General features: G+C 49.6%; 8 protein-coding genes across 8 annotated transcripts; 7 read left to right on the top strand and 1 right to left on the bottom strand.

The window, feature by feature from the left end:
* Positions 1 to 1,878: 1,878 nt before the first annotated feature.
* TGAM01_v205893 (hypothetical protein) lies at positions 1,879 to 2,786 on the top strand (the record flags this gene model as incomplete). The annotated part of the gene is made up of 2 exons (XM_018803014.1): positions 1,879 to 2,475; positions 2,535 to 2,786. 2 exons carry the CDS (start codon positions 1,879 to 1,881, stop codon positions 2,784 to 2,786), a joined length of 849 nt encoding a protein of 282 aa, XP_018663780.1.
* A 1,256-nt stretch (positions 2,787 to 4,042) lies between these two features.
* Positions 4,043 to 5,293, top strand: TGAM01_v205892 (hypothetical protein; the record flags this gene model as incomplete). The annotated part of the gene is made up of 1 exon (XM_018803015.2): positions 4,043 to 5,293. The coding sequence occupies one exon, from the start codon at positions 4,043 to 4,045 to the stop codon at positions 5,291 to 5,293; it is 1,251 nt and encodes a 416-aa protein (XP_018663781.2).
* A 1,539-nt stretch (positions 5,294 to 6,832) lies between these two features.
* On the top strand, positions 6,833 to 8,737 carry TGAM01_v205891 (hypothetical protein; the record flags this gene model as incomplete). Its single annotated transcript, XM_018803016.2, has 1 exon — positions 6,833 to 8,737. One exon carries the CDS (start codon positions 6,833 to 6,835, stop codon positions 8,735 to 8,737), a length of 1,905 nt encoding a protein of 634 aa, XP_018663782.2.
* A 1,563-nt stretch (positions 8,738 to 10,300) lies between these two features.
* On the top strand, positions 10,301 to 11,407 carry TGAM01_v205890 (hypothetical protein; the record flags this gene model as incomplete). The annotated part of the gene is made up of 5 exons (XM_018803017.2): positions 10,301 to 10,351; positions 10,505 to 10,642; positions 10,748 to 11,039; positions 11,108 to 11,236; positions 11,301 to 11,407. The coding sequence occupies 5 exons, from the start codon at positions 10,301 to 10,303 to the stop codon at positions 11,405 to 11,407; spliced, it is 717 nt and encodes a 238-aa protein (XP_018663783.2).
* A 2,223-nt stretch (positions 11,408 to 13,630) lies between these two features.
* TGAM01_v205889 (transcription initiation factor TFIID/TFIIF subunit) lies at positions 13,631 to 14,690 on the top strand (the record flags this gene model as incomplete). The annotated part of the gene is made up of 3 exons (XM_018803018.1): positions 13,631 to 13,746; positions 13,948 to 14,096; positions 14,167 to 14,690. The coding sequence occupies 3 exons, from the start codon at positions 13,631 to 13,633 to the stop codon at positions 14,688 to 14,690; spliced, it is 789 nt and encodes a 262-aa protein (XP_018663784.1).
* A 2,893-nt stretch (positions 14,691 to 17,583) lies between these two features.
* On the top strand, positions 17,584 to 20,765 carry TGAM01_v205888 (hypothetical protein; the record flags this gene model as incomplete). Its single annotated transcript, XM_024549746.1, has 3 exons — positions 17,584 to 18,518; positions 18,586 to 20,342; positions 20,407 to 20,765. 3 exons carry the CDS (start codon positions 17,584 to 17,586, stop codon positions 20,763 to 20,765), a joined length of 3,051 nt encoding a protein of 1,016 aa, XP_024405505.1.
* A 1,602-nt stretch (positions 20,766 to 22,367) lies between these two features.
* On the top strand, positions 22,368 to 23,692 carry TGAM01_v205886 (hypothetical protein; the record flags this gene model as incomplete). The annotated part of the gene is made up of 2 exons (XM_018803020.1): positions 22,368 to 22,764; positions 22,839 to 23,692. The coding sequence occupies 2 exons, from the start codon at positions 22,368 to 22,370 to the stop codon at positions 23,690 to 23,692; spliced, it is 1,251 nt and encodes a 416-aa protein (XP_018663786.1).
* Positions 23,693 to 23,845: 153 nt separating this feature from the next.
* On the bottom strand, positions 23,846 to 24,463 carry TGAM01_v205887 (hypothetical protein; the record flags this gene model as incomplete). The annotated part of the gene is made up of 1 exon (XM_018803021.1): positions 23,846 to 24,463. The coding sequence occupies one exon, from the start codon at positions 24,461 to 24,463 to the stop codon at positions 23,846 to 23,848; it is 618 nt and encodes a 205-aa protein (XP_018663787.1).
* Positions 24,464 to 25,109: the final 646 nt, after the last annotated feature.

Below are 25,109 nucleotides of genomic sequence, written 5' to 3'. Positions count from 1 at the left end.
GCCCTCATCCCGACTCGTCCACGTCAGCCACACTGCCATGTGTCGTCGTGTAAAGCTCCGAGCCAAGGACTGGGGGGTGCCCTCTCTTCACCGTCTTCTTTGCGAGATAGGGCTGGTCGGCAATTGAAACCTTTTACGATTTTTCCTTTCGTCTAGCCGACCTGAACACGCCTTACAGTAATTGGACACCAACGAATCATCTAGACAATGCGCATAAAGGTCGGCCCAACCCGACGCCCGGCACACTTGATATTGGCAATGCTTCTCGTCCTGCCCTATGAATAGAAAGTGATGTGTAGAATATTAACAGAGCTCGCCATTGCGGGGAGAGGGCCAGGCGCTTCCAAACGGCGCATCCAATCAGCCGCACCTGGGCTGCATGAATCGAGCGGAGAATTGTCATCTCCCTGGGTGCAATGATGGTGGAGCAGGCTTGTCACAGATCCGGCCTGTCACCACGTGTGTGACTCTGTGGGCGTTGACAAGAGCCGCTGTCGCCTGGGCAAAATGACATATTACTCGTGTGGTCGTGAACTCGAGCTGAGGCGTGTCAAGCAAGGGCTCAGCCATCAGTCGCTCGGTTTTGCTAGCGTCGGTGGTCCGAGGCAGAGGAACCACACAGGCCCATCACCCCAGCTTTTGCTGTCTTTGTGTCCTTGTTTGGGGCCTGGCCCGAAATGGAATTGAAGAGACGAAATTGAAAAGCTGAGCAGTCAGTTCTGGGGTCCGCAGCAGGACCATTGGATTCATTGCTGTCCATGCAGCCGTCCTGTCCTGCTTTGCTGGCGCCACTTACACTCGCCCACTGGCATGACCGCATTACGGCCCAAAGCAAAGAACAAGGCCACGACCCCTGGGCTCAAATTATGGGCGTTTGGACCGGGCTTCAGCCTCGTCGACGTCGTATCGACGTTTCCACGCGTAGCATAGCATTGTCTGTGACTTGTTAGCGAGGTAGGAATATGAGTCTTGTGCTAGTACGAATACTGCTGGTGCAGGTAGCGACGTAGCATCAGGCAATGCGGCTGGATAGTAGTCAGTGCTTCATGGATATTAACTGCCTTCAGCTGATCAGCAGAGATTGGCATCAGCTCCAGAGCGAAAGTCGCTGCGTTGCGTCAGCAGCGGTGATCGGATCTGATCTGATGCTGCAGAAACCACGTCCACTGTAACCAGCAAAGCCACAATATAACGTGAAGCCGGCCCATTGTATCTCGACGACGTACCTCATCTTGCGCCACAGCCCCGCGCGCCGCTTTGGGGCCTGTCCATCTTTTACCCACCATCTCCAGCTCCCGCCAATCACGAGCTCGCATCGTCTCCAGCCCGTCATCTTTTTTCGTCGCTCTTGAAACTACCGCCTGTCCTCAAGCCTCCCCCTGGCCGTTGACATGCTCTGATCTGCCTGCTGAAACGGCTTGACGCATCAAAAAAGGGGGGCGTGCGACTTCTCCAGGGGCCCCCGTTTGCCATCCCGCCAACTCTCTCTCGCTCTCGCCGACGATTTTGCCCTCTTCAGTCTCTCGATCCGAGCGTCCCTCGTCCCTGGTGCCAATCGCGCGCGAAACCCACCGCAGCCCAATACAGAATTCAACAGAGCAGAGGCTTCACCAGCTCAATTGTCTCACACCCTTGCTGCCCAGCTCCGCTTCTTCTAGAAACGCGCTGCCCGAAGCCAGTCGACGGCATAAACGACAGCCCACACGCCCCCTCCTCACACATCTTGGGCTCTCTTGACAAAACATCTCTTCCTGCACACCTCGCATTGTCTGCTAGCTGGAGCTTGCAACTACAACGACACCTCAACACCGCTTTTCTGTCCATCTATATAACTACCCAACGCCTCCCGCTCGTGAGACGAGCCCCTTCTAGCCCATCATGACCACTGAAGCCCAAGACGAATTCGACAAGCTTGTCGCCAATAACGCCCATCGTGAAACTGTCCACCCTGAAGATCGTGACGACGCCGACTCCGAGCACGGATCTGATCTCTCTGAAGAAGAACAATACCGCAACGCCAGGATCGAAGAGGCAATGAGAATGCCTACCGCCGCTACCGAGTTCAAGCTGCCGCCCGTGTCTTTTGACACCGGCCGCTCTACCGGTGTCAAGGGCGTCATTGCCGACGCCAGAAGCTATGAATCTGCCCGCAAGACAAAGTGGAGGGCTCGCGCGCAGTCCGTTCGCAAGAGCGTCTTTGGCTCCCCACGCAGCAACAAGAGCGAGAGCGAGAGCGAAGAGGCCATATTCAGCGGCGGTGATGACGAGGACGAAGAGGAGTTCCTGAGCCTGTGGCGGGAAGCGCGGAGGCAAGAGCTTGAGAACGAGTCCGGACAATCCGTCCGGGCCAGACGGACAAGCCCCAGCACCCGCATCTACGGCCGCATGGACGAGGTGGATGCCCTCGGCTATCTGGACGCCATCGAGAAGGTGAACAGAGATACTACTGTTGTTGTCTTTGTCTATGATCACGAGGTAAGAGCTCATTCTACTCGACTGTGTACGCGAACCGCATTCTAATACTACTTGTCCAGAGCGAAGTTTCATCAGCAATCGAATCAGTGCTGATGCCCTTGGTCAAGGCAAACCCGTCGGTTCATTTCGTCAAGGTCCACTACGAAGACATTGAATTCGACAATGCTGCCGTGCCTGCCATCCTGGCCTACCGAAACCAGGGCGACCTCTTTGCCAACCTCACTGGCATTATTGAGATGATGCCAGATGACGAACACTTTGGCCCCGAGTCCCTGCAAAAGGTGCTCAAGAAGCACGGCGTGCTGTCATGAAACAGCTGCACTAAAAAATAACTTGCTCTCTCTATAAATCATTTACACCTCGCTTCCACTCCTTCCTCTGTACATCTTATTAAACAGATGGCCTTGCTTTGGGCTTAACAAACCAGATGCATTTACAATTGGACAGCATCATTTGGAAACTTCCTTGGAAACCCATTTGGAACAACCTTTGGAAAACCCTTGGAAAACCACCATCTGTCATCTCAGCCTCTCAGGAACCAGCAGCCGCCGCTGCCGGCAACAACATCCGTGCGACAACATTTTTTGTGAAGATACCCCACTTCCTTGAATTCTCTCTTCTTGGCTACCGGGATTACGGACTCGAGGTGGGATTTTTTCCCTTGAGCCCTGGTGTTTTTCCCGGCCTGGGCTTGTTTGACTCGACCCTCGCCCAACCCATGACCTAATCCCTGTACCTGGAGCGCCTGCTGCCTGGTCTACATTTTCGGCTTTATTTTTGCCTTCTTTTTGTCATTCATACGGAGTTTGTGGAGATACGGGGAAGGGGATACACAAAAGTATTACTACTACTACTACTACTACTACTACTAGATGGGAAGCGACACACGTATAATGTCGGAATGTCGGAACGGTTTTCTCTTTTCAACGTTCGTTTTTTTTTTTTAAAGTTTATTATGTTTAGGATACATGACCGGATGGTGTTTTTTATGACAGATTTTTATTTGTGAACAGGCAGCTAGGTGCCTAGGGCTGGGTGTGTATAAATGCCGAGCAATATCGGCTCCAACATGAAACATATTCCACATGATTTTCTTCTCCTTTTGGTGAATGTTGTGAATTGACGTTGCATCTTGGTTAAATTGTCTGTGATGCCATCATTATGCGTTGCGACCCAGCCTTTTGTATCGTTATGCCGACTTTTGCTGCGAAAAGTCGAAATCCACCTCCTTGCAGCCACATTTTTATAGACGCACATACTCACGATCTCAACAGTTTGAAATAAATATACGGCCAGTATTCGATAACGAGTTTTTAGTGATTGCCCATCTATATTTTCCAAGCCTGCCCGTCAGTATGCCTATAGAGAAGCAGACAGAGGTTCATATTCGCGATGTAGCTGCACCTGGTGCTAGATGATAAGATTTTTCCATTTTCAGCCAATCTGAACTTTAATTTCCGCATATCTGCTCAATAAAAGAGGATGAGGTTTTTGTCTTGATCCCTCTGAAAGTTTCCATCCACCGATTCGCTCTCACCTAACTACCACACACGCCAAATGAGACACAATGCTTAAAGACATGGATAAATACTGCTTCCTTGGCTGTTTGATTGAGATTGGTGGACGTGGACCAGTCGTTTGGCAGGTAATGGACTGGGATCGACGCCGGATGATTTCACTCGTCACAGATGCAGAGTATCAAGAAGATCCAGTCCAAGTTATTGCGCATTTCAAAAGGCATATCAAAACTCTCCCGCTCGACACCTACAAGATTCACATGTCTGAGAGAGGTGACCTACTTCGAGTTTCCACGGATCCAAAAGACGACCCATGGATCATTATCTGGCGGTTCGAGATGGAAGATCTCCAGCTTGAGAAGCTTCTGAGTGGTGTGGAAACTGTAATCCGAATTGAGCTGTGTGAAATATCTCGCCTAGCTTGGGGTATTGACCTTGTTTCATACGGCACTGGAGAAGAAGAAAAGAGAGTCGATTTCAAGTACGCGCTCATACCGCAGGATTCTCATCGGTTTTGGACAGAACTAAATGTTTGGATGCGGCTTTCCCACCATCCAAACATTGTTCCTATTGATAGAATCGTATTGGACGAGATACGCGGCCAGATTGTTGGCTTTACAACGCCCTACATACCCGGTGGCTCGCTGGAAGATACTCCTTCACAAGGGGTCAAGCTCAAGTGGCTCAAGCAGCTCATTCAACTCGTGGACGCTTTGAACCTCAGATATGGAGTCATTCATGACAATATTATTCCCCGACATCTTCCAGTCGATCCAGAGACGGATGATTTGCTGCTGATCAACTTCAATTTCTCTCGCCGCATAGCTGGTCCTGTTCGTCTTTTCATCTTCGACATCTCAGGGCAGGAAATGGCACGGGTCATATTAACAGTCTACATCATAATAACCGGTGAAAAGCGCTTCCAATATACTCATGATACGAAGAAAATCTCAAATGCCGCTGCTGTTATGGAGCTTGAGGAGTGGACGCCAGCTCCGGGCATGATACTCGATCACCCAGTATCGGCTTATCGGTCACTTCTTGAGGAGTGGACGAGGCAAAGGCGAGCTGTTCATGTTCAAGCTCGCGAATGCATCGATTGGCCAGAGTTTCCGTATAAACAGACGGTTTGGGAAAGGGACGAACGGGGGGCTTCTTATGCGGTGGGCGGTGCGTATGATTGCTCGCGAGCTGGGGAGCGAGAGGCGGGGAGAGCGGTGATTGAATGGGAACGGCCGCCGGAAGATGCGCTGCGAGATGAAGCTATGGTGGTTGATGATGATGAGTATGTGTATGTGTAAAGGCATTGAATCAACATACATGCCTAGCATTGAAACACTGCTAGGTTAAAATCTACTTTAGCTAGGGAATCTATTTCTATCAGGGAGATCTACTGCTATCAAAGCAATTTACTCTTATCAAGAAGATCTGCTTCTATCAGTGCCACATACTTCTATTCAAGCAATCTCTCTATTAGGGTAGTCTAGTTATATCTATCTGGCCAACCTGGTCCGGTCTAGGCATCTACCGCCATCAAGGCCCTCTACAAGGTTTCCACCACCTTGCGTCTAATTCTGGATATGCTCTTTCACGGGATCCCCAGAAGGACCCGCCAGGAAGCTCGGGAGGGCGGGAATGGGAGGATCCACTCGGATACGGAGGAAGACGATATTAAGAAGAGAGTGTCAGCGTTATAGCTGCTGCTGTTGTCACTTAAAACATGTTTACTATATATGTAGATGTGTATTAAATCGACCCTGGAGATTTAACACTTTTTGATGCAATACCGCCCGTCACATGTGATGAGACTTTCATAAAGCCGTACCTGTACTAGCCCCATTGTCCGAGTATTCCACTCAAGCCTCTATCTAGATTTGGATTTGAGGCAAAGCCTGGCTGACGTAGAGTTCCGCAAGAAGATGGAATTTACTATCCGTCTTCGGAGAGCATAAAGCCTCGCTTTTTAGAACCTTCTTCTGCATGGCTCTTCACAGAGGTGGCCACTCCTACTGGTCGAGAGAACCCCCTCGAATTGGCTGCATAATCTTCACGTGAGATCCTGCTTCGCTTCTATTTGATCTTCTGCATCCTATCAAACCGTTCGAGTCTCGAAAGATCAGCTTCCCCACCCCGAGCCGCGCCATCTTTGCCATCTCCCCTCCGTCTTTTCCACGGCGGCAGTCAAGAAATAATACCTCAGATCGGGGTCACGCGCAGTTGCCGTCCAAAGTCTCAGCTTCACATAGCGTCCGTGCTGGGTACCTCTAGCTGATACCCCACTGCACCGTCCCGCCTTCAGCGGCTAACCTGCATGCCCTACAGGCACTCGACAGCTAGACTTCCAGCGGTCCATCCGCCATCAGGCAGCCTCGGGTGCCCGCAGGCAGCAACTCAGCCTCAAAAGAAAGCAGCGCCGAACCCTTGTATGTCACTGGCACCATCGAGCTTCACCCGGCCGATTCTTGCTGCGACCAGGGCTGGATGATTCTCGTCTGCGGTTTATAAACTCGTCTTTGATTCTATTTTGCCTCTTTCTCCTCTTCTACTCTGTTTCGTCTGGACTGTGGTTAGTTGTTTCGTCTTGCAGGCTGCTGTTGGCTCTGACCTCACTCCCGTATCATCCTCCATCCATCAAACCCTCCGAGCCAAAAGCCCCTCCCCGCCGCGTTTCTTCCCCTCCTTCATATTCACATCTGCCCTCACGTCTGCGTTCACGTCCACCCCGCTGCCACTGCAGCAAAGAATCACATCCCTACCGCCGATTTGGTTTCATGGGCCTGCCGCCGAGTCGTCACTTTGGTGCGTGAGATGGTCCTTGGACTGACCGCAGTCACCTCGTGATGGAACAGCCTGATACGTCGCCATCCCCGCCACCGCAGCTTCGACGTCGCGATACTGTGCTTCCTCGACTTAAGAGGTCATCAGCTTCGTATCCAGCGCCGCCTTCGATCCTTTCGCCACCCCTGACAACCGCCTCGCCCACAGCCGGCGCGAGCATCTCTTCCTCAGAGCCTACTCTCCGATTCCCTAGACCGCAGGGCAACAAGCAGCTTGCAAATTGGATATCGAGCAGCAACCCCGACATCATGGATCTGGCTCCGCTCGCCGAGGACAACAGCTTGTCTGAGTCCACCTACGAGCTCATCTCGGGCCCGAGCACCGACACCGACACCGAAGAGTCTCAAGACGATAACTACACCGGGTCCATGAGTGAATCCATCGGCTCGCTCGACATTCATCGCCCAGACGATGTCCAAAGCTTGGCGGGCACAGAAGACTCGTACGAGACCGAATCAGCGGTTGATGAAGCAGACATGCCCAGCACAGCAGCGTCTGACCGTGATGATACCGAGGACGAAGAGGATGACGAAGACTCTGTCCACGAAGACAGCGTGCTGGCCGAGTCGCACTTCACCGATGAGACTGCCAAGCTTGAGCCTTTCCCGCCCTTTGAACATGAGGATTACTCTCACTCATCGCTCGAATACACGCAGCAGAGCTTGGGGACTCCTTCTTTCCCGACTCCAGAGGCCAGTCGGGTGATTGAGAGACCAGGCCCAGCTGAGCCTGAGAAGAAGAAGTCTTGGAAACAGAGAATGTCCGACTTTTGGCCATTCGAATCCGAAACTAGGGAATATTTTGCGGAGGCAACGTGGGGAGGATTTCCCGGCTTCGCATTCATCTTTGTTGTGCTCTTGGCGCTTCCCATCTTCATCCAATCGCCATCCGAACCAGATCTACCAAATGTCCAAGCGCCACCGCCCATCACTGCAACCATTACCACCACAACATATCTCACCACTTCATCTTTATCAACTTCCAGTAGTCAACCGACTCCATCTTCCACCAACAGCGTGGCTTTGGTGCCTATTGGCGAGCCACAGTCTGACGATTGGATATTCGGCGCCAAGAAGCCTGCTGTATCTTTTACGGCCGAAGCGCACAATGATATCTTGATTCACATCCCCAAGAGTATCAAGAAGACGTGGTTGGCCAAGGACTGTCTGTCTGTATCTGCCAAGAGAGGAGATGACATTGTCGATACCACCATGTCCATGGAAGACGAGGGCCTTCGCCTAAAGTTTGCCAAGAAGGAGGTCTACGGTGTTGTCAGCCTCGTGCTCGAAGCCAAGTGCCGTCCCAAGATTCACAAAGTGGTCAAGGTCCACTTTGGTAAGGGGCTGATGGAAGAGGCCTTGGAACGCACCAAACACCTAGCTCATGACCTCTCCGGACTCGTGCCTGCTGCTGCTCAGGAGGCAGAGCGATGCATTGAGAACGCCAAGCAGTCCATCAACTCGGCATGCCAGAACGTCTGCCAGACCGTTACTGAGACTGTATCAAAGACTTTTGGCGCCGCCTTTGCAGATGCCAAGCAGAATCTCGACAACCTTGTATCGACAGCCAAGGCCCAGTTTGAAGAAGCCGCCGAGGAGTTTACCACTAGATTTGATGACTTTGCACAACAAGCTCTCGAAAACCTGCCCTCGGTTGAAAATGTACAAAATCAGCTGCACCTCCAGCTGATTGACGCGCAGCTCTCAGCTAGGCTCTGGTGGCTGCAGGTCTTTGGCAGCGCAGAGGAGCATGATGAGTACTTGCGCAAGGCAACGGCTTTTTCGGCAAAGAAGCACGCAGCTGCCGAAGAGATGAGGAACGCAAGAAGGGACGTTCCTAAAAAGCCAATAGAAGCAGCTTCACGGCTCTGGTCCGAATGGTCCAAGTTGAAGCGCAAATTAGCGTGAAGACTCCTTGCAAGAACGCAGCATGAGAGGGGGAAATATATCCTTTGTTTTATGCCAGTATCTTTCTTGGCTTCTGTTTTTATCACCTCCCTTCTTTCTTTGTTGTTCTTTTTTCTTCTGAGTTATGGCAATCCGCAAGGATATGGTTTGGTATGTATTTAATGAAAACGCTTTTTTTTTGAAATGAGGCAGGAAATAGGTATGGATTGGAGGAAACGGCAATGGGATGGAGTTTATAGGCTTTTCCTTTTGTTTGTTGTTGCTGTTTTATTTGTTGCTCGTTGACTTGGCCATTACTACTTACTACTTTACTCGATGAGGTTGAAGGGAGATTGTGGCTATTACTATTATATGTGTGATGTGTATGGCAAATGCAAATATACATGCTGCTTTATTTGCCTGGGCGTTTGGTCCTTGTTTAATGGTAATGTTGGTGATTGTGATGTGTATGGTACATAAATATATACTGATTTATTTGCCTGAGTATTTGTTGAGTGTCTGTTGCTGCTTTATGATGCTTGTGAATGTTACTGCTGCTTTATTTGTCTAAGCGTACGTCGAATGTCCAATGTTGCTTTATAGTGATTTTGCGACTTTGATATATCGGTGCTACTTATATATTTCTGGAATATCAGAGAGTCTGGCCTTTCATCTCTGAGTCCATAAATCTGGTACCGAGTACATAGAGTTAACACCAACAGAGCGTGAGCTCCTATTGTGATGAACGTCTTGCTCGCGCCATACTAGGGTCACTTGATCAATCTAAGCCATCTCCCGTGGTTTCCCACGTTACTCGCTCAGGGCCATTAAATAACTCAGAGAAGCACGTGCCGTTCAGCTATTCACGAAAAGCACATGGGTATATCTGATATCTCTGCTACAGATATTAGATATTTCTGTAGTCGAGGCTGTAACAGGCAGAGATGGACTAATATGGAGTAGCAGTCTACGGATAGGCACCTATGAGTTGCATGCAAGTGCATAAAAAGGGGCCCTACAGCTATTAGCCGCCCAGATCTTCACAGCACGTCAAACACAAGTATCCCACCAGCAGAAAATACGTGCAACGCTACAAGAACCCAATAGAAGCACAAGAAAAAAATCAACAGGGCCCCCGCCACCACCCACTGGAGGGGCAGCGCCAAAAAAAGCAAACTCCCACTCCCACTTCCCAGCCCAAACACAGCCCCTCCTTTTGTCGCCAAACCAAAACCAACCACCACTCGCCCTTTTTTAACCATAAACTCCGTCCCGCTAGGCAGACCCGAGGGAAAGAAGAAAAAAAGTACGCCTCTCTTTTTTGTTGTACTCTAGAAACCAGCGATTTTCCTACTTTCGGTGAGTCCGTCGACGAAGGTTGCGCGCAAGAGGTTTTGTGGAGAAAGAAGTTGCATTCTGTTTTTGTTCTCCCTCTTTTTTTTTTGCCCCGCCGCCAGCTCTTCTTCTCCAACAATAAAAAACCCGTCGCGTTATTCGTTTTTACTTCTTTTGCTACAACTGCAGGCGACTAACCTTTGCTTCTTGCTTCTTTCGACTAGATTTTTCGATACACACACATTCAAAATGTCTTCCGCCGATGCCACTGAGCCCAAGGTCGAGCAGACCAACACTGAGGTGCGACGACTTTCCCCGCGGTTCACTCCATGTTTGATCGATCGGTCGGTTTTTTGCGCGACATGTTCGCCGTCTGACGATATATTGATGCTGGAGGGGGAACCCCACTGCGTTTGCTCATCTTGTATATACTGACCCGCCGGCTTTATTTAGGCCCCTGGTGCCTCCGTGACCGCTTCCTCTGTATTCTCCATGTTCGGCGGTGGTGAGAAGAAGGAGAAGAAGGAGGATGAGGACCGTGGCGACAACTCTGGAAGCGCAAAGGCTCAGCGCGATGCCAAGGGCGATGAGGTAAGCACCATTATATGGGAGAGATGGAGAAACAAATACTCTCGATGCTACATGGCATAAGAGCAGGGCAAAGGGGAGACGACGCTAACGAGGATACTGTTACAGGAGGAGGCCCCCCAGAGCGAAGACGTTCACTTCGAGCCCGTCGTCAAGCTGACCGAGAAGGTCGAAGTCAAGACCAACGAGGAGTCTGAGGAGCAGCTCTTCAAGATGCGCGCCAAGCTGTTCAAGTTCGTCAAGGCCGTCAAGAAGGATGGCGAGGATGCCCCCGCCTCCTCTGGCGAGTGGAAGGAGCGAGGAACCGGCGACGTCAGACTGCTTAAACACAAGGAGAACGACAAGGTCCGCCTGGTTATGCGACGAGAGAAGACGCTCAAGGTCTGCGCCAACCACTACAGTATGTTTTTTCCCCACATGTTTTCCTAACCCTTGTTCGTAGCTTTACTGACACATGTTTGCGCGCAGTTGTCCCCGAAATCACCCTGTCCCCCAACGTTGGCTCTGACCGCAGCTGGGTGTGGAACGCTGCCGCTGATGTCAGCGAGGGCGAGCCCGAGGCTGTTACCCTTGCTATTCGATTCGCCAACTCTGACAGTACGTGAAGACCTTTGGACTCTGTCGCCTTGCACAATCACTAACATGAGCTTTCTTTCCGCAGATGCCAACCAGTTCAAGGAGTCCTTCCTGAAGGCCCAGAAGGACAGCGAGCACCTCTTCAAGGCCGCTGCTGAGGAGGAGACCAAGGAGGAGGAGAAGACTGCTTAAGTTGAAGTTTTCTCGACCGACTTGTATAACCCGAAACAAGTGCTTGCCGCTTCTCGAACCATAATTTTTCCCCTCCCCCGCGCGTCAGCTGTTGATTAAAGAGAAAAGATGCTCGCACCACGACACCATCCCACGCCCCATCGCCCCATCGCGCCACAACACACAACACACAACACACAACACATACAACACAACACAACGCAATACACTCCGCAATACAGCACATCGATATATAAGAGGCCCCTGTACGAAGCCGATGTAAACAGAGGCAGTCGATCTGAATTCATGAAGACTGGAGGAGGTCCCCCCGGATGAAAGTAAGCACCAAGTGGCGCAAGGCTTGGGGGGATTAGCAGATAATGGCATTTGATAGTAGAGCACCCTGAAGCAAAGAATAAAAAGTTGATACCAAAAGAGGAGCACTATGGTGTAGAGTGATTTGTGTATACTTGAGAAATATAGCGTTATGATTGACAGCTGTTTGGCTGTGAAAAGGATCTATAGGTGCATAGTTGTCCTGCTGTGATGATGACGGCATGAGAAGCCCACAATTTACGTCTACATGTTAAAGGATTTACGCGCCATGCTGCCTAAATAGAAATGATGAAAGCAAAAGCAGCAACAATATCAATACAATGGCCTCCCAGTGTTTATATAGGTACATGTACAATAGAAGCATCCCACGATGCCTGCATTTCCGGCCCAGCTACAAGGTTAGCGCGAAAAGAGGCTTCCATCCGATCTGGCGTCCAATGACGCTATGACGTGGTACCTCGTCGCTGGCCCTGACCGCCTCCAAGGCGCAGCGCACGGGCAAAGTACACAATCATAGCAGCCGAGACGGAGATACGTCGAGCAGGTATTCAGTCAAAGGGGGACAAACGTTTAGCCCCGAATGGCGGCGGATAGCCGGGCCCCTACCGGGCATGAAAGCTTGGGAAAAAAAAAGTTTTTTCTATCTTCTCGTTCTGCCTTTGTCTGTCCTGTCAATCCATCTGTCGAACATATCCATCTAAAAGGAGAGTGGAACCCGATTTTTTTTTCCCGGAGCTGAAGTGGAAGACGGCAGAAGCACAGTGAGAGCTAGCCTCCCGCCGACTCTTACGTGACTGAACCCCCCCAGCCATTTTTTCCTTTACACGGCGCTTTCTCCCTTCACCTGCTCTGCTTATTACGACGGGAAGCGTCTACCTATTGCGCTGCTGCGACAATTTGCTCCAAGATAGCATATCTTCATCATTTGCTGTGTGAACCAATTCGCTGCACAAACCCTCCCTCTTGCTCGAAAACAGCCCTTTTCTACTGGCCCCTTTTCAAATTCCCTCTTCCTTTCGCGTTTCCGGTCTCGGTTGGCCGGTGCTGGCGTCTGCTCTGTTTGTCTTTTTGTCTTGAGCGCCGTGTAGGACCGGACAAGGCCCGCCCAAGCCCAAGCAGCAGCCGCGAGCTTGCTTTTTTCTTGTTCTAAAATTAATTCCCTTTTTCCCTTGTACTATTGAAATCCTTACCTACCTTTTTTTTCTCCCGCTCGGATTTTTGCCACCATTTTTCCAATTCACTGTTTCTCCGTATAGATCGGGGGGTTTTCTTTTATTCTTGGAGGAGAGAAAATTAGGACACATTTTCAATATGTTGGTCGAGGTGAGTTTATTACAACACGCACACGTATTCACTTTTCCTTTCCTGCAATTCAGCTCTATCGTTTTCTCTTTCACGCCCTTGTTCGGACAACGTTTATATAATTCATCGGAGCAACTGGATGTCTTTTTTTTCCTTCTCTCTTATAAAGGGAAAAGGTGTAAATATCCATGCCGGCTGGATGGCAGCTGGCAGACACGCAGAGAGAATGGGCGAATGGACGCTTCTGGGCTGCGGAAAAAAAAGGCAGATGACGGAAGACGGGAGCTGCCAGCTGGATGGGGGGGTTTCGCCAAATGTCTGCCAGCCGGCTGGATTGATTGCCTATTCAATTTGAAAAGATGATGGAAACTTCTTTTCTTGTTGACGCGATGTTGTTTTTCTGCTTCTTCTTCTCTCAACCCTTTCTTCGCCTTTCGCTGTGTGAAGTCACATCAACGCACAAAACGCAAAAAAAAGAGCCTCACAGAAGCGCGTTCTCCGATCCCTGAACGGCACTGCTATTTTCGTCACATTGCTATTCACCATTCCCGCTCTGAATTTCAATTTGCCCATCATTCCTTTTATTGTTGATTCTTTTTTTCCGCGATGGCACCGATTCGCAGGGGAGCGCCGCGCGCTGCGAAGAAATTGGCGATTCATGCGAGGCTTGGGACTGACGATGAGCAGAGGAAAGTCAAGGTCATTACGGACCAACACGTCATGTGAGTATTTTTTTTTTCTGTGCCCGATATCTCGCTTTTTCCACCAACAACCCATCGCATCAAGATACGGCCTCTTTTTTGTTTTATCATTCGAAGGAGAGATGTTATCCGTATATTTGATGGGCTGGATTTTACTCTTGTTTCCTTCTAAACCTTTGCTTCATCTCCATCTTATGGCTCCTTTCTGACCTGATGCTGCAGCGACAAGCCTTCGCCCGTGGAGGAGTTTCCGATGCGGCAATGGAGCTTGCGGCTCGTTCTGCTAGATGAGGATGGCAATGAGCGGCCTGCCGACGTCTTCACCAAGGTTGTCTACAACCTGCATCCTACATTCGAGAATCCCACCCAGAGTGAGTCTCATCTTTCTTTCTATGACCCGGTCCCCAGTTTCGAAACAATTCTGACGCGGTCTATTGTCAGCCTTCACCAAGCCCCCCTTCATCTGCTCCAACGAGGGTTGGGGTGAGTTTGAGATTGGCATCGATCTCTACACCACGGAAAAGACCAAGCTGGCTCCTATCATCCACGACCTCAACTTCCAGCAGGAAAAGTATGAGGTGACGCACACGGTTGTTTTCAAGAACCCATCCCAGGCACTCCAAGAGCGACTTCGCGAAACCGGCCCTCTGCCTTCTGACGAAGAGAGACCCAAGAAGAAGGGCCTCGTGAGCAAGAAGGGAGCCCAAAAGTATGATTACGAAAAGATCGCCGAGGCCCTGGAGAAGCTTGAGGAGGAGGATCTTTTGCGCGTCATCCAGTTGATTAATGAGAATAAGGGACCGGAAACCTATATCAGGAGTGATGTTGAAGGTGAGTCCCTCCCCCTTTGTCCCTCAAAAAAACATCCAACATGCGTGTATCTTCTTTCCAATTTTGAATATCTCTCTTTTTCTTCTTTGGACAAGTCCACACCACGTGTTGATGCTTTTCTTTCGGAACTGTAGTGAGTAACTTGTCTGAAGCTGGCGAATTTTCCATCGATCTATATACCATGCCGGATGCGTTGACGACGAAGCTCTGGGAGCACCTGGTGAATATTCCCCTGAGGAAGCCTGATTTGAAGATTGCTATGAAACCGATTTTCTGACGGCTTTACAATGTATAGACTAAAAAGGGTCTTGTTGCCTAAAGAAGCTGTGTGTTGAGCCTCTAAGTTGCAGCAGCCCGTGCCATTGTAGGACGATCCGAATACGAGCTATAAGCACTTGGAGGCACTGGTCGATTGAGTTTGAGAGAGAGAGAGAGAGCTACACATTGTCTTTTTTGGTCTTTTTAATTTTTTTCCACTTATCACGGCAAGGAGCAATTATGAGAATACGCGCAAAAGAAACTACCGATACGACGGAAGTAATTGTGGTTTTATTTTGTAACGCAAAGGGTACCACCAGAGAGAGGAAGCGGGGGAGAGAACGACTACAAACAAGCTGGCATTAAAAAGAAAGATTTGCTCCAGAATAAGAATTCACGAAATCGATTCTTATTTTTTTTTTGGTTGTCGCAGAAGAATTTCTTACTCAATACTCTGCTACTCCGTTTTTTGCACTCCATTTCTTTTTTCTTTCGAAGGAGGGAACTGCACTTGGTGTCTTTTTTCTTTTTGAAGGCTCCTTCACTGCGATTCTAACTGCCTGATGAAGCACACAGTCGTCTTGAAGCCGTGGCAGAAGCTTTGCTCTCTCTCTCTCGACTCTTTTGATCTTGAAAGACTCTCCCCTCCCCTCTCCTTTTCGTTTGTAATTTGTCCTTTCTCATCTTGGCTCTTCTTTGCCCCCAGGAGCTTCACTGTGGATAGCAGAGGAGGACCGTCGAAGAGGATCACTATCTGGTTCTTAGTAAAATGAGGCTGTCGGAAGGATCCATCAAAACGGGGCCTCTTTATTATGAGGCGTGCCGGACTTTATGTATCGCTGGAGGACGGAAAAAATAATTTAAAGAGAGCATACATGGGTGCTTTTTCTGACTGTCAGGTACCTACTTTACAAGACGACGAGTGCTAGTTGGAAGTGAATAATGCTGTATTAGTGCGGGTAATTTATTTGACTTTTCCAGTGAGTGTTTGTGATAGATGATGACTTGTGCAGATGTGGAGTTTCACAACGGAAGAGTCAAGCCGGCATGTGAAAGTGAAAGTGACCATTTGGTTGTCCCCTTGCAGGAGAGACCAGGTAGAGCAGCCTCGCTTTTAATCAGACCGCCGTTTACTATTGGACATGGGGGCGGATGGGTTCTTCGGGTTGCGTTTACGAGCAGCTGCTGTAAGCATGCGCTGTGCTTGGATATGGATGGAGAGTGTAAGCGGGCTCTCTGTTGGTCGCGGTTCCTGCACTAGATGCTCGTTTGTGGATAGAATGGTCTTGGTGGCATATAGGAGGGTTACATAAGAACTTGCTTGGCAGGTGGACTATTGTTAGTCGATAGTACTTTTGTTCCGATGTCAATTTGAGCTGCAGATTGAGATAGATAGAGCTCCATAGTAGCAGTTCATCGTAGCTTTTGATCCGGATACCAGAAATAGAGCCTTGCTTCTACCTGAGCGTGACGTGCTTTTGACTTTAGACTTTAATATTTCACTTCTCTTATTCGGTGAGACGCATAATTCAATTCACATGACGCTACCAATGCTGATGCTGATGCTGATGGCGGATGCCTGGGCGGGCAACACGTAGCTCGTCCATCCCTTGCACTCAACAATTGCCAGCTCACACGCCACATGCCTGCGAAGCAGTACCTGAGACTCTCGGTGTGCGCCGGCAGCCAGTGGCGCTCTGGCGATCGATCCTCGAGTGCTTCACTACGCTCGTGACTCTTGGATCTGGTGCTAATGACAAACAAGTACTCCCCAGCTGGCGCAAGTACACTGTAGCCATGGCGGACGAGTCAATGAGTTTTTTCATTTCCGTCAACGTGACCTCCCAGGATGCAGCGTCTGGCGCCTCGCGATTGGCTGGACGGGGGCCTCCTATTGGCTAATAGCCACGTTGATTGGGCGGCGATTATTGGCTGCTGCACTGGGGCGGGTCCGGGGTGGAAAGAGGGGCCAGCGCGGCGGGAAAGAAGCTGCTGCGTCGCTGCTGCTGCGTGCTGCGGCTTCCACTAGGACTTCCCACTAACGTGCCTTTTCCCGCCTGGCCTTATCGCTATTTTGGCTTTTCTGGGGCGGGCAAGAAGCGAAGGCGCAGCCGTCTGGGACACCATTGGCACACAGATTTCAGGGAGGGGAAGGAGAGACGACGGCCCCCCTCCAGGGAAGGGTTCTGGCCTTTTTAGATTGAGCATGTAGGTCGGCAGGTACTTCTGGAACAGCACAAAAAAGTACCCGTACTGCTTGCTGCTAAAAGTTTTCCGGGGGAAGGAACGAAGCACAGGAGAGAGGAAAGAAGTCGAAAAAAAATTGTTACTGTTACGTCTTCTTTTTGTCTGCGCTTGACTTCAATTGGCTGTCTCTCCTCTTCTCTCTTACAAACCACCTGCTTTCTTCTCTGCCTTACTCTCCTCTCTTCTTATCTCCTCTCTTCTGCCGCCAAGGGAGTAAGGGAACAATTCAGCAAGAAAAAGGAAAAAACAAGGTAAAAAGGAAGGAACAGGCTATCGACGGATTCGTTTTCCCTTTTAACCTGCAGAGGGTGGTTCGATTTTCCTTCTTCTTACCTTCTTTTATACTGGATTCGATTTGCCATCCAAGCGTGCACCGAGACAGCGCGACCGACCCCCGCCAGCGTTTTGATTTTCGCTTGACTTCGGCCTACGCTGCCTCTGGCGCTCGCCATCCCGCCGCAAACCGCCCAACATCTCACCACCTTGTTGGTGGTTTCTGGGCACCCCGGAAATAGAGACGAAATGGCCCAATACACGAGCAACGCGAGTCCCGCCCAGTCGACTGCGACGGCAGCTTCAGCGCAGTCTTCGGTCCAGCAGCAGGCCGCCGCGGCCGCCGCGGCCGCCGCGGGGAACTCGCAAAACTCGCAGCACAAGCGCGTCTACCAGGCGTGCATTCCATGTCGCCGCCGCAAGGTGCGATGCGACCTCGGCAGCGTCGACAACCCCCACGATCCGCCGTGCGTGCGCTGCCGTCGCGAGAGCAAGGACTGCTACTTCAGTGCCACCAGGCGCAAGAGAAAGACCGACGAGGAGGACAGCGACGCCGACGAGTATGTCATCCGCAATGGCCGGAAGAAGCTCCACGCCGCCGATAGCCCTCCGTTTTCACGGTTCGATAAGCGACAGTACAGCGACACGCCGCTGACGCCCGGAGGATCGACTGGCCGCTCTCAACCGCTGCGACGACCGGATGGCTCCAAGGAGAACGGCCGCCGGCGCGATGGCGAGTTTGGCGATGGCGATTCCAACCAGACGCTGGAGAACCTGGAGGCTCAGACCGTCATGAGGCAGGGCGTCTTTGGTCCTCACGACGCTCTGGATCTCCTCTACAAGGCCGCGACGGATAGGTTTGTCATGCCATCCTCGGTTGCTTTGGGTACTGCTAACGGCCAGTCCAGCCCGGCTGCCGATACACACAGGCGCCAGCCAAGCATGGCCTCGGTTGCTGCAGGGCCGCCACTACAGGCTCAGGCAGCAGACGAGCGGAACAATCGTGCCAGGTCAAGAGGGCCGTCCATGTCCGTCCGGCCAGAGCAACCCGTTGACCCTAATCTGGATCGACCAACTCTGAGCGCCCAGCCCGGCTATGAAGATGCCCTGAGAGCTTGGTCAAGGTTCCGTTTCGTACGTGCAGGATGGTTCACTGCGCAGGAAGCCATCGAGTACATTGACTAGTAAGTCCACTTGCCATGATATTCCAGTTTACAAACCTATGAAACTAACTCTTGTTCTCCCCGTCAGCTATTATAAATACCTTTCTCCTCTTACACCGATTTCGCCTCCAACCTTTAGCAACCCTTCATCTCACTTGACACTCTTGACCGAAGAGCCTATTCTTACAGTCACCTTGCTTACGATTTCCTCGAGATACTGCCAACTTCCCGGCGCTGGTGGTATTTGTCGATCACACGCCGTGCCCGAACAGCTATGGACGTATCTGCGCGGTATGATTGAGAGATGTCTATGGGGACAGGAAGCTTTTGGAGGTGGTTTCTGCGGCTCAGGATCTGCATCCACTTCAATGATCACCGAAGAGTCCCAAACAAGCAGCACGGCGCCGTGGCGAGGACTTCGCAAGGGCAGCTTGAGGACATTGGGTACGATAGAGTCGTTGCTGATCCTGACCGAGTGGCACCCTCGTGCGCTGCACTTCCCGCCGAATGAGGCCACCGATGAGCTCGTCCTCCCAATAGCCGAAGCCTCCCCACTGATGGCATCTGAGGATGAGCTGCACAGAACAGTCGGACCAGGCATCGGCGGTAAGAGGATCGAGAGCTGGCTTGAGCCGGCATGGAGGAGCGACCGCATGTGCTGGATGCTTCTTAGTACTGCCATGGGACTGGCGTATGAGCTTGGTGTCTTTGATGACATTGATGAGCTTCTCAAGGACGATGCCATCACCCGACCAGAGTATAAAGATGAAGTCTATCGTCAACGCGCCAATCGCATCAAGCGGCTGCTGCTCATCTACACGAGCCAGCTTGCCGGACGCCTGGGCTGGACCAGCATGACGCCAGAGCACCTTCGAAAGGCTGATCCGGCCGTCGCTCGTCAGAGACCCTTGACCACCGACAGCAGCAGCACGCCTGCGACGAATCCGTCCTCCCTGGCAAATGGGTTCAACTATGTCCCTGATCTAGAGCTCGATGATCAAATTATCCATTGCTGGGCCGGTATTAGCAACGCCATGCATCTCGGCAATGAGAAGCTTTTCAAAACCCGCAAGCACACCACGGAAATCATTCAGTCGGGCAAGTACGTTGACTTGCTTAGGGATTTTACGCCTCTTCTGAAGGACTGGTACCGAGAGTTTGAGCTGTTCCGCTTGCCGCAGTATATCAGGCATATCCTTACCATTGAGTACGAATATGTGCGGATTTACATCAACTCCCTGTCATTACAGGCTGTAGTCGAGCGTTGTACGAGTAACACTACCAACGGGGTACAGCCGACGCATCTTTCTCCCCAGACAATGATCAATTACGGAAAACTGCCACTCGGCCAGCTGGGAGGCTTCACTGTGCATGACCAGGAGTATGTGCGCGAGGTCGTGGAGGGAAGCCGGAACCTGCTTCGAACGGTTGTTGAGGGGCTGCTTCCTGGCGGCTATCTCAAGCACGCGCCTGTGCGAACGTACTTCCGCATCATCAGTGGTGCCATGTTTTTGCTCAAGACCTTTGCCCTCGGCGCTCCTCGCTCCGACGTCAAGATGAGCATTGACCTGATGGATGCTACCGTGGAGGCTCTGCGCAACTGTATTGTTGACGACGTCCACTTGGGTATTCGCTTCGCCGATTTATTAGAGTCTTTGACGAGCCGTTTGCGAAACCGCTTTATTCAAGCGCCCATGCCACAGGCATCTGCGAAAGCACAGAGTCCTGTCCCGGAGACAGGCAGCGCTGGAGGCGCTGCGCCGGTGCAGAACGGAGAGAATGGAGAGAATGCAAACTGGGTGGGCAGCCACGCGCAGAGGCTTAGGGATGGCCTCAACGGACAGTGTGAGTTGGAAAATACCTTTTATATAACGTTGAAGTTTTGGAGACTAATTTGGTTCAATATTAGACCGGGTGCCAACTCCGACTGCTGAGGCGAACAACATCTCTGCCACGCCTTTCGACATCTCTGGCGGAAACTTCCCGTACCATGGGGCGTCATCAATTGGCCCGTCTACCCCTGCGGCTGACAACAACAACACGTCAGCCAACATGGACGTCAACTTGTTTGACGAGTGGAATAATGCTGGAAGTGAGATGTGGTATCTGCCCCCTGGCCCAGCTTTCTTCCAGAACATGGAGAACAGCTCTGTTGCCATGACTGCAGAGGGCGTCAACGTTGGCGGATTGGATCTCTTGGAGTATATGGCGATGGATCCCGTGCATTTTCCCGGCTTGGATGGGGGCAACAGCGGAACAGCCAGCTAAGTAAAGGCGGAGCCTTGATCTTTACAATGAGCGGTGAATGTGATTTCTCACGGAGTGCATGGGTATCAAAAGTTATGGGTGTGGTACCGGAATATGGAAACAGGTTGTCTTGGGTATTTTATCAGAATCTATCAGTGTCATGTTTGGTTACGCTACCATTAAAAATGATGGGTACAGTAGTGCAGATTTTTAATTTCAAAACTTGATGATGATAGTATCTATCAAAACGTGTTCTGCTGCAAACTGTTCTAATTGATGTACGTTATAATCAATCATTAATAGACTCTCTAACATTAACAGACAAATACCTTACCTACACAGACAACTAGGCAATATCTAGCCTAGGTTATCCCAGCTGCCTTTTTCTAAGTTAAGGTACTTTTATTTTATCCTTGCTTATTATCTAGGTACCTACATATGTACGCCTGCCCCTTTACCTTCTAAATTGAATTATAGTCGACACAGCAGTCTGCTAACGCTGTACTCCTTATTATATTAATGTATCTAGGGGGCTCTGAGACCGCTGTTCTCCGCAGCCTTTGCTATAATCACTGTTATTATAGAAATATTAATAGGAACAGCGCAACTTGAATGCGTTAGCTAACTAGTAGCTTTTCTTACTTACAAAAATTTCAAGAAAATAAGCTGGAATTTCTTTTACTTATAGGAAAATGCAGCTAAATTAACCCAGTCTAGATTTGACTCAGTTATCTATATATATAGAATTTGTCTGTTAATATTAGGGGGTTTATGATTAACTGTCTTATTAACAGGGGCCTGTAAAAATGTAGGTAGAGAACAGGCATACGAAAATGGACCGCGCACACACCAGCGGCGCTAGCCTACTAGTGCTCTTTTTGGGTACTTTTTTGTTTCCAAAACTTCTTATATACATAAGGTACCTACACACTAACATTAAGTACCTCGGGTTGCTGGATAGCCAAGCTAAAGTGCTGAGTAGGTAGTCCCTTATTCTAACATATGTGTATATTTGTGTATATTGTTTTGCGGTTTCTAACATCCCTTGCCAATGTCATCTGGACCCTGCATGAGTAGCTTATTCTATTTTGGGCTAGCTATTGTGGGTCAATACTTGATCACTTCTTATAGTAGTATATAATTTGTGGTTGCTATTACTTCGCGGCTTGTCGAGAGAGACAACGAGGCTATCAACAGCAAATTAAACTAAGTCTCAGATAGCCAAGCTTGCTCCGCTGTCGAATTCAGAGACGAACACGTCATGAAACGATCGAATGTATTAGCCGAGCACTTGTTTTGGAAAAAGCATACGTGTATATAGCCATAAGTGATTTTAAGCAAAAAAAAAAAAGCGCATTCGCTTCCTTTTGGGAAGCATCTCCTGGCTGTATTATGGATAAACAGGCCCCTCATCATCTTCCGCCGCTTATAGGACCGCCGCAGCCTGTTAAATCCGATATTCTATTCGTCACACGTTAGACAAAGCAGTGCGAGGCTTGTCGATTAAGGCTGCCTTACAGGGCTTTATGCCTGACTATTACCCCTTACCTACCAACGCCCTGATAACTTCTATGAACATAGAATAAGCTGCTTGTCTATAGAAGTTACTAACTGATTACTCTTATGTGTACTTTACTATTCACTGCTCCTGACAAGGACCATCCTAAGGCCGTCTCAGTCATGGCTTCAAAGCTATTATGCAACTTTAGACTCATACCAAAGCTGCCGAAGATATTCAGATTCAGGAAGTCTTCATCAAAGCCACAGCCTCAGCCCGAGAAGAAGCGTGCATCTACACTAGATTCGGCTTCTGAAGCGACGGATACATCGGCAGCAAATCCTCCTTTGACGACGAAGATCTTCGAGCCGGCCGCTCCTATACCGGAAACACCAAATCTGTTGAAGGTGTCACTCTGGGACCGCGCGTACGACAACCTCAGAGAGAAAGATAAGACACTAGTTGAAGACTATGAACGGATTCTATCTAGAGAGCTGCCAAAAGACATCAGTCCAAAGAATGGTATACAATTTGATGACTCTCTACAAATATCCTGCGAAAGATAAGCATAATTTGACAAGAGATGTTGGTTCCAGAATATGGCAATTACGATGAAAGCCTTACCCAAGCCGAGAATCGGATTAAGAATGACGACCATAAAACTCGGTTGACGCAGTTGGAAACAATCACCAGCAACGGATTGCATAAGTTGGACAAGAAAAAGGCTAGATATTATCTTTTTGGCTGCGAGTTTGTAGTCCGCGACCAGTTTACGCAAGCTACTCGGTTCATCCAAACCATCAAAGAGGTCATTGATGATGCCGTTAAGACATCGCCTGAAGCCGCCCTAGCATGGGCTGGCGTATGTGTTATCCTTCCTGTACTCATGAACCCCAGCGTGGCAGAAGAGGCGACCCGTGACGGCTATCTATATGTTACCTCTCGCATACGTTTCTACGTTAAGCTGGAGAAACTACTGTCAGTGGGCAGTAAACTACAGGATTCTGGCCTGGATATCGAGCTTGAGGAGCGTCTCATGACACTCTACCAGCTAATCATTGAATTCCAGATCAAAATCGTTCGACGCATCTATCTAACGCGACTAAAGAGGCTTCAAGAGGACGCAGTTCGGCATGAAAATTGGAAGGGAATGATAGCCAAGATACAAGAGTCGGAAAAGATTTTTAATGACGACTTCACGCTGGTTAAAGATATACCGATGAAAACAACCCTGGAGGAGCTGAACTGCAATACAAAAGAGCTATTTATGCGTATTGATGCCATGATGGGTTCTTTGCTAAATGCGACTAGTCACAGTGCGCCTGCGCTCACTTTCGAAAATGAAGGTTCAGGCAATCAGTTTAATGCGACTGGCGGGACTCAGAACAATGCCACAGGTAGTGGTATGCAGTTTTCTGATGTAACATTCAGTGGTTCTGTTACGTTTTAATGCTAGAAGCTTTGACAAAGACTGGGCACAGCTATGCAAAAATAAAAGTCTGTTCTTTCGCTCATCGCTCGCAGCTCAAGGCTTGAAACACCTTAACCCATTCAACGCTGATACATCTTGATAACTACTATATTCTAGCCTTCGACATCATTTCTAGAAGGTTACAGCTCCTGTAAAGGTAACCCCAGAGAATTGCGATCCACTACCAGTTGCATTGTTTTGGGTGCCTCCAGCCGCGTTGAACTGGTTGCCGTTGCCAGGGTTCAAGAAGTGGTTCGCCACCTTTTGTTCGATGGGCACCGACGGTTTCAGATCCTGCAGCTTTTTGATCTCAGCTTGCAATTCGACTAAGAGTTGCCTCTCATTTTCCTTTTCCATGTCGCATTCCGTCGCCAAAGTACGAATATGCTCCATCATCTTTACGGCCAAAGCCTCCACCAAATTGCTCTTGCCATTTGGTCCAATATAGGCCTCGTAAGACTGCTGCCTTTCATCGATCGGTGCTTCTGAGACCTTTTTGAATATAGTCTCCAGGGATGTCGCAGTGATATTGCAAGACTCAAGAGAGGTCGAGGCAGCTTGTGCAATATCTCCCTGTGTTTTGGTCTGGATCGTGCTCAGTGCGTTGTCAATTAGAGTGAGCTTACGACCTGCTTCGTGAAATGTATCTCCAAGCCTCTTATCGTGCTGCACTATTTGGTAATTGCTCATAGCGGCTTGCACAGCGGTGACGATGTTCGAAATAGGATCGGCGGATTTAGTGACTGCCATTGTTTCCAAGTTGACGCAAGCACTCAGTCTCACAGCTATCGAAATAGTCGATATGTTTTGCATGTAGAAACTGATGTCAGGTTGTAGAAGAAAATATTAGCAATGAGCTTCTTTGGGAAGAAATTGCCTATCGTGAGAGCCTTGGGTGCCCGGGGCGCCCGCATTAATGCCCAACTCCAAGTAACCAAGCATACGATGCAATCATATCAACCAGTAGAATTCAGCTTCCAACTAAACTCGACTTACATAATATGACGAAGTGATTTCAAGCAGATAAAATTATCATTGGGCGAAACATGTAGGAGTAAGCGTACATCATGTAAGACTGTAAAACTTATAGATTATATTAAGTATATATGCAGCTATGCATGATACGCAAGAAACAACTGCTAGTGAAAGTACAATTGCGTCTTGAAAACATATCAATAGCCAAGCTTTATGTAACAGTCAATGTTTTAATGCCATAGAGTAACCCTTTAGTAGCTACATAAATGCTATGTATCACACCTGGACCTTCGAGGCTTAAACGAGCATACTTTCAGCGCCCGCCCACAAACGAAATAGATCTACGAGGCTGAGACGAAAGAGTAATGACCATATCTACCTGGTAGTAGTACGTTAGTAGGCATCACATTGGTAGACTCCA

This window comes from Trichoderma gamsii (assembly GCF_001481775.2).
Source record: "Trichoderma gamsii strain T6085 chromosome Unknown Scaffold_19.2, whole genome shotgun sequence".
NCBI classification, from domain to species: Eukaryota; Fungi; Ascomycota; class Sordariomycetes; order Hypocreales; family Hypocreaceae; genus Trichoderma; species Trichoderma gamsii.
This window is presented reverse-complemented; position numbering and strand designations above follow the sequence as displayed.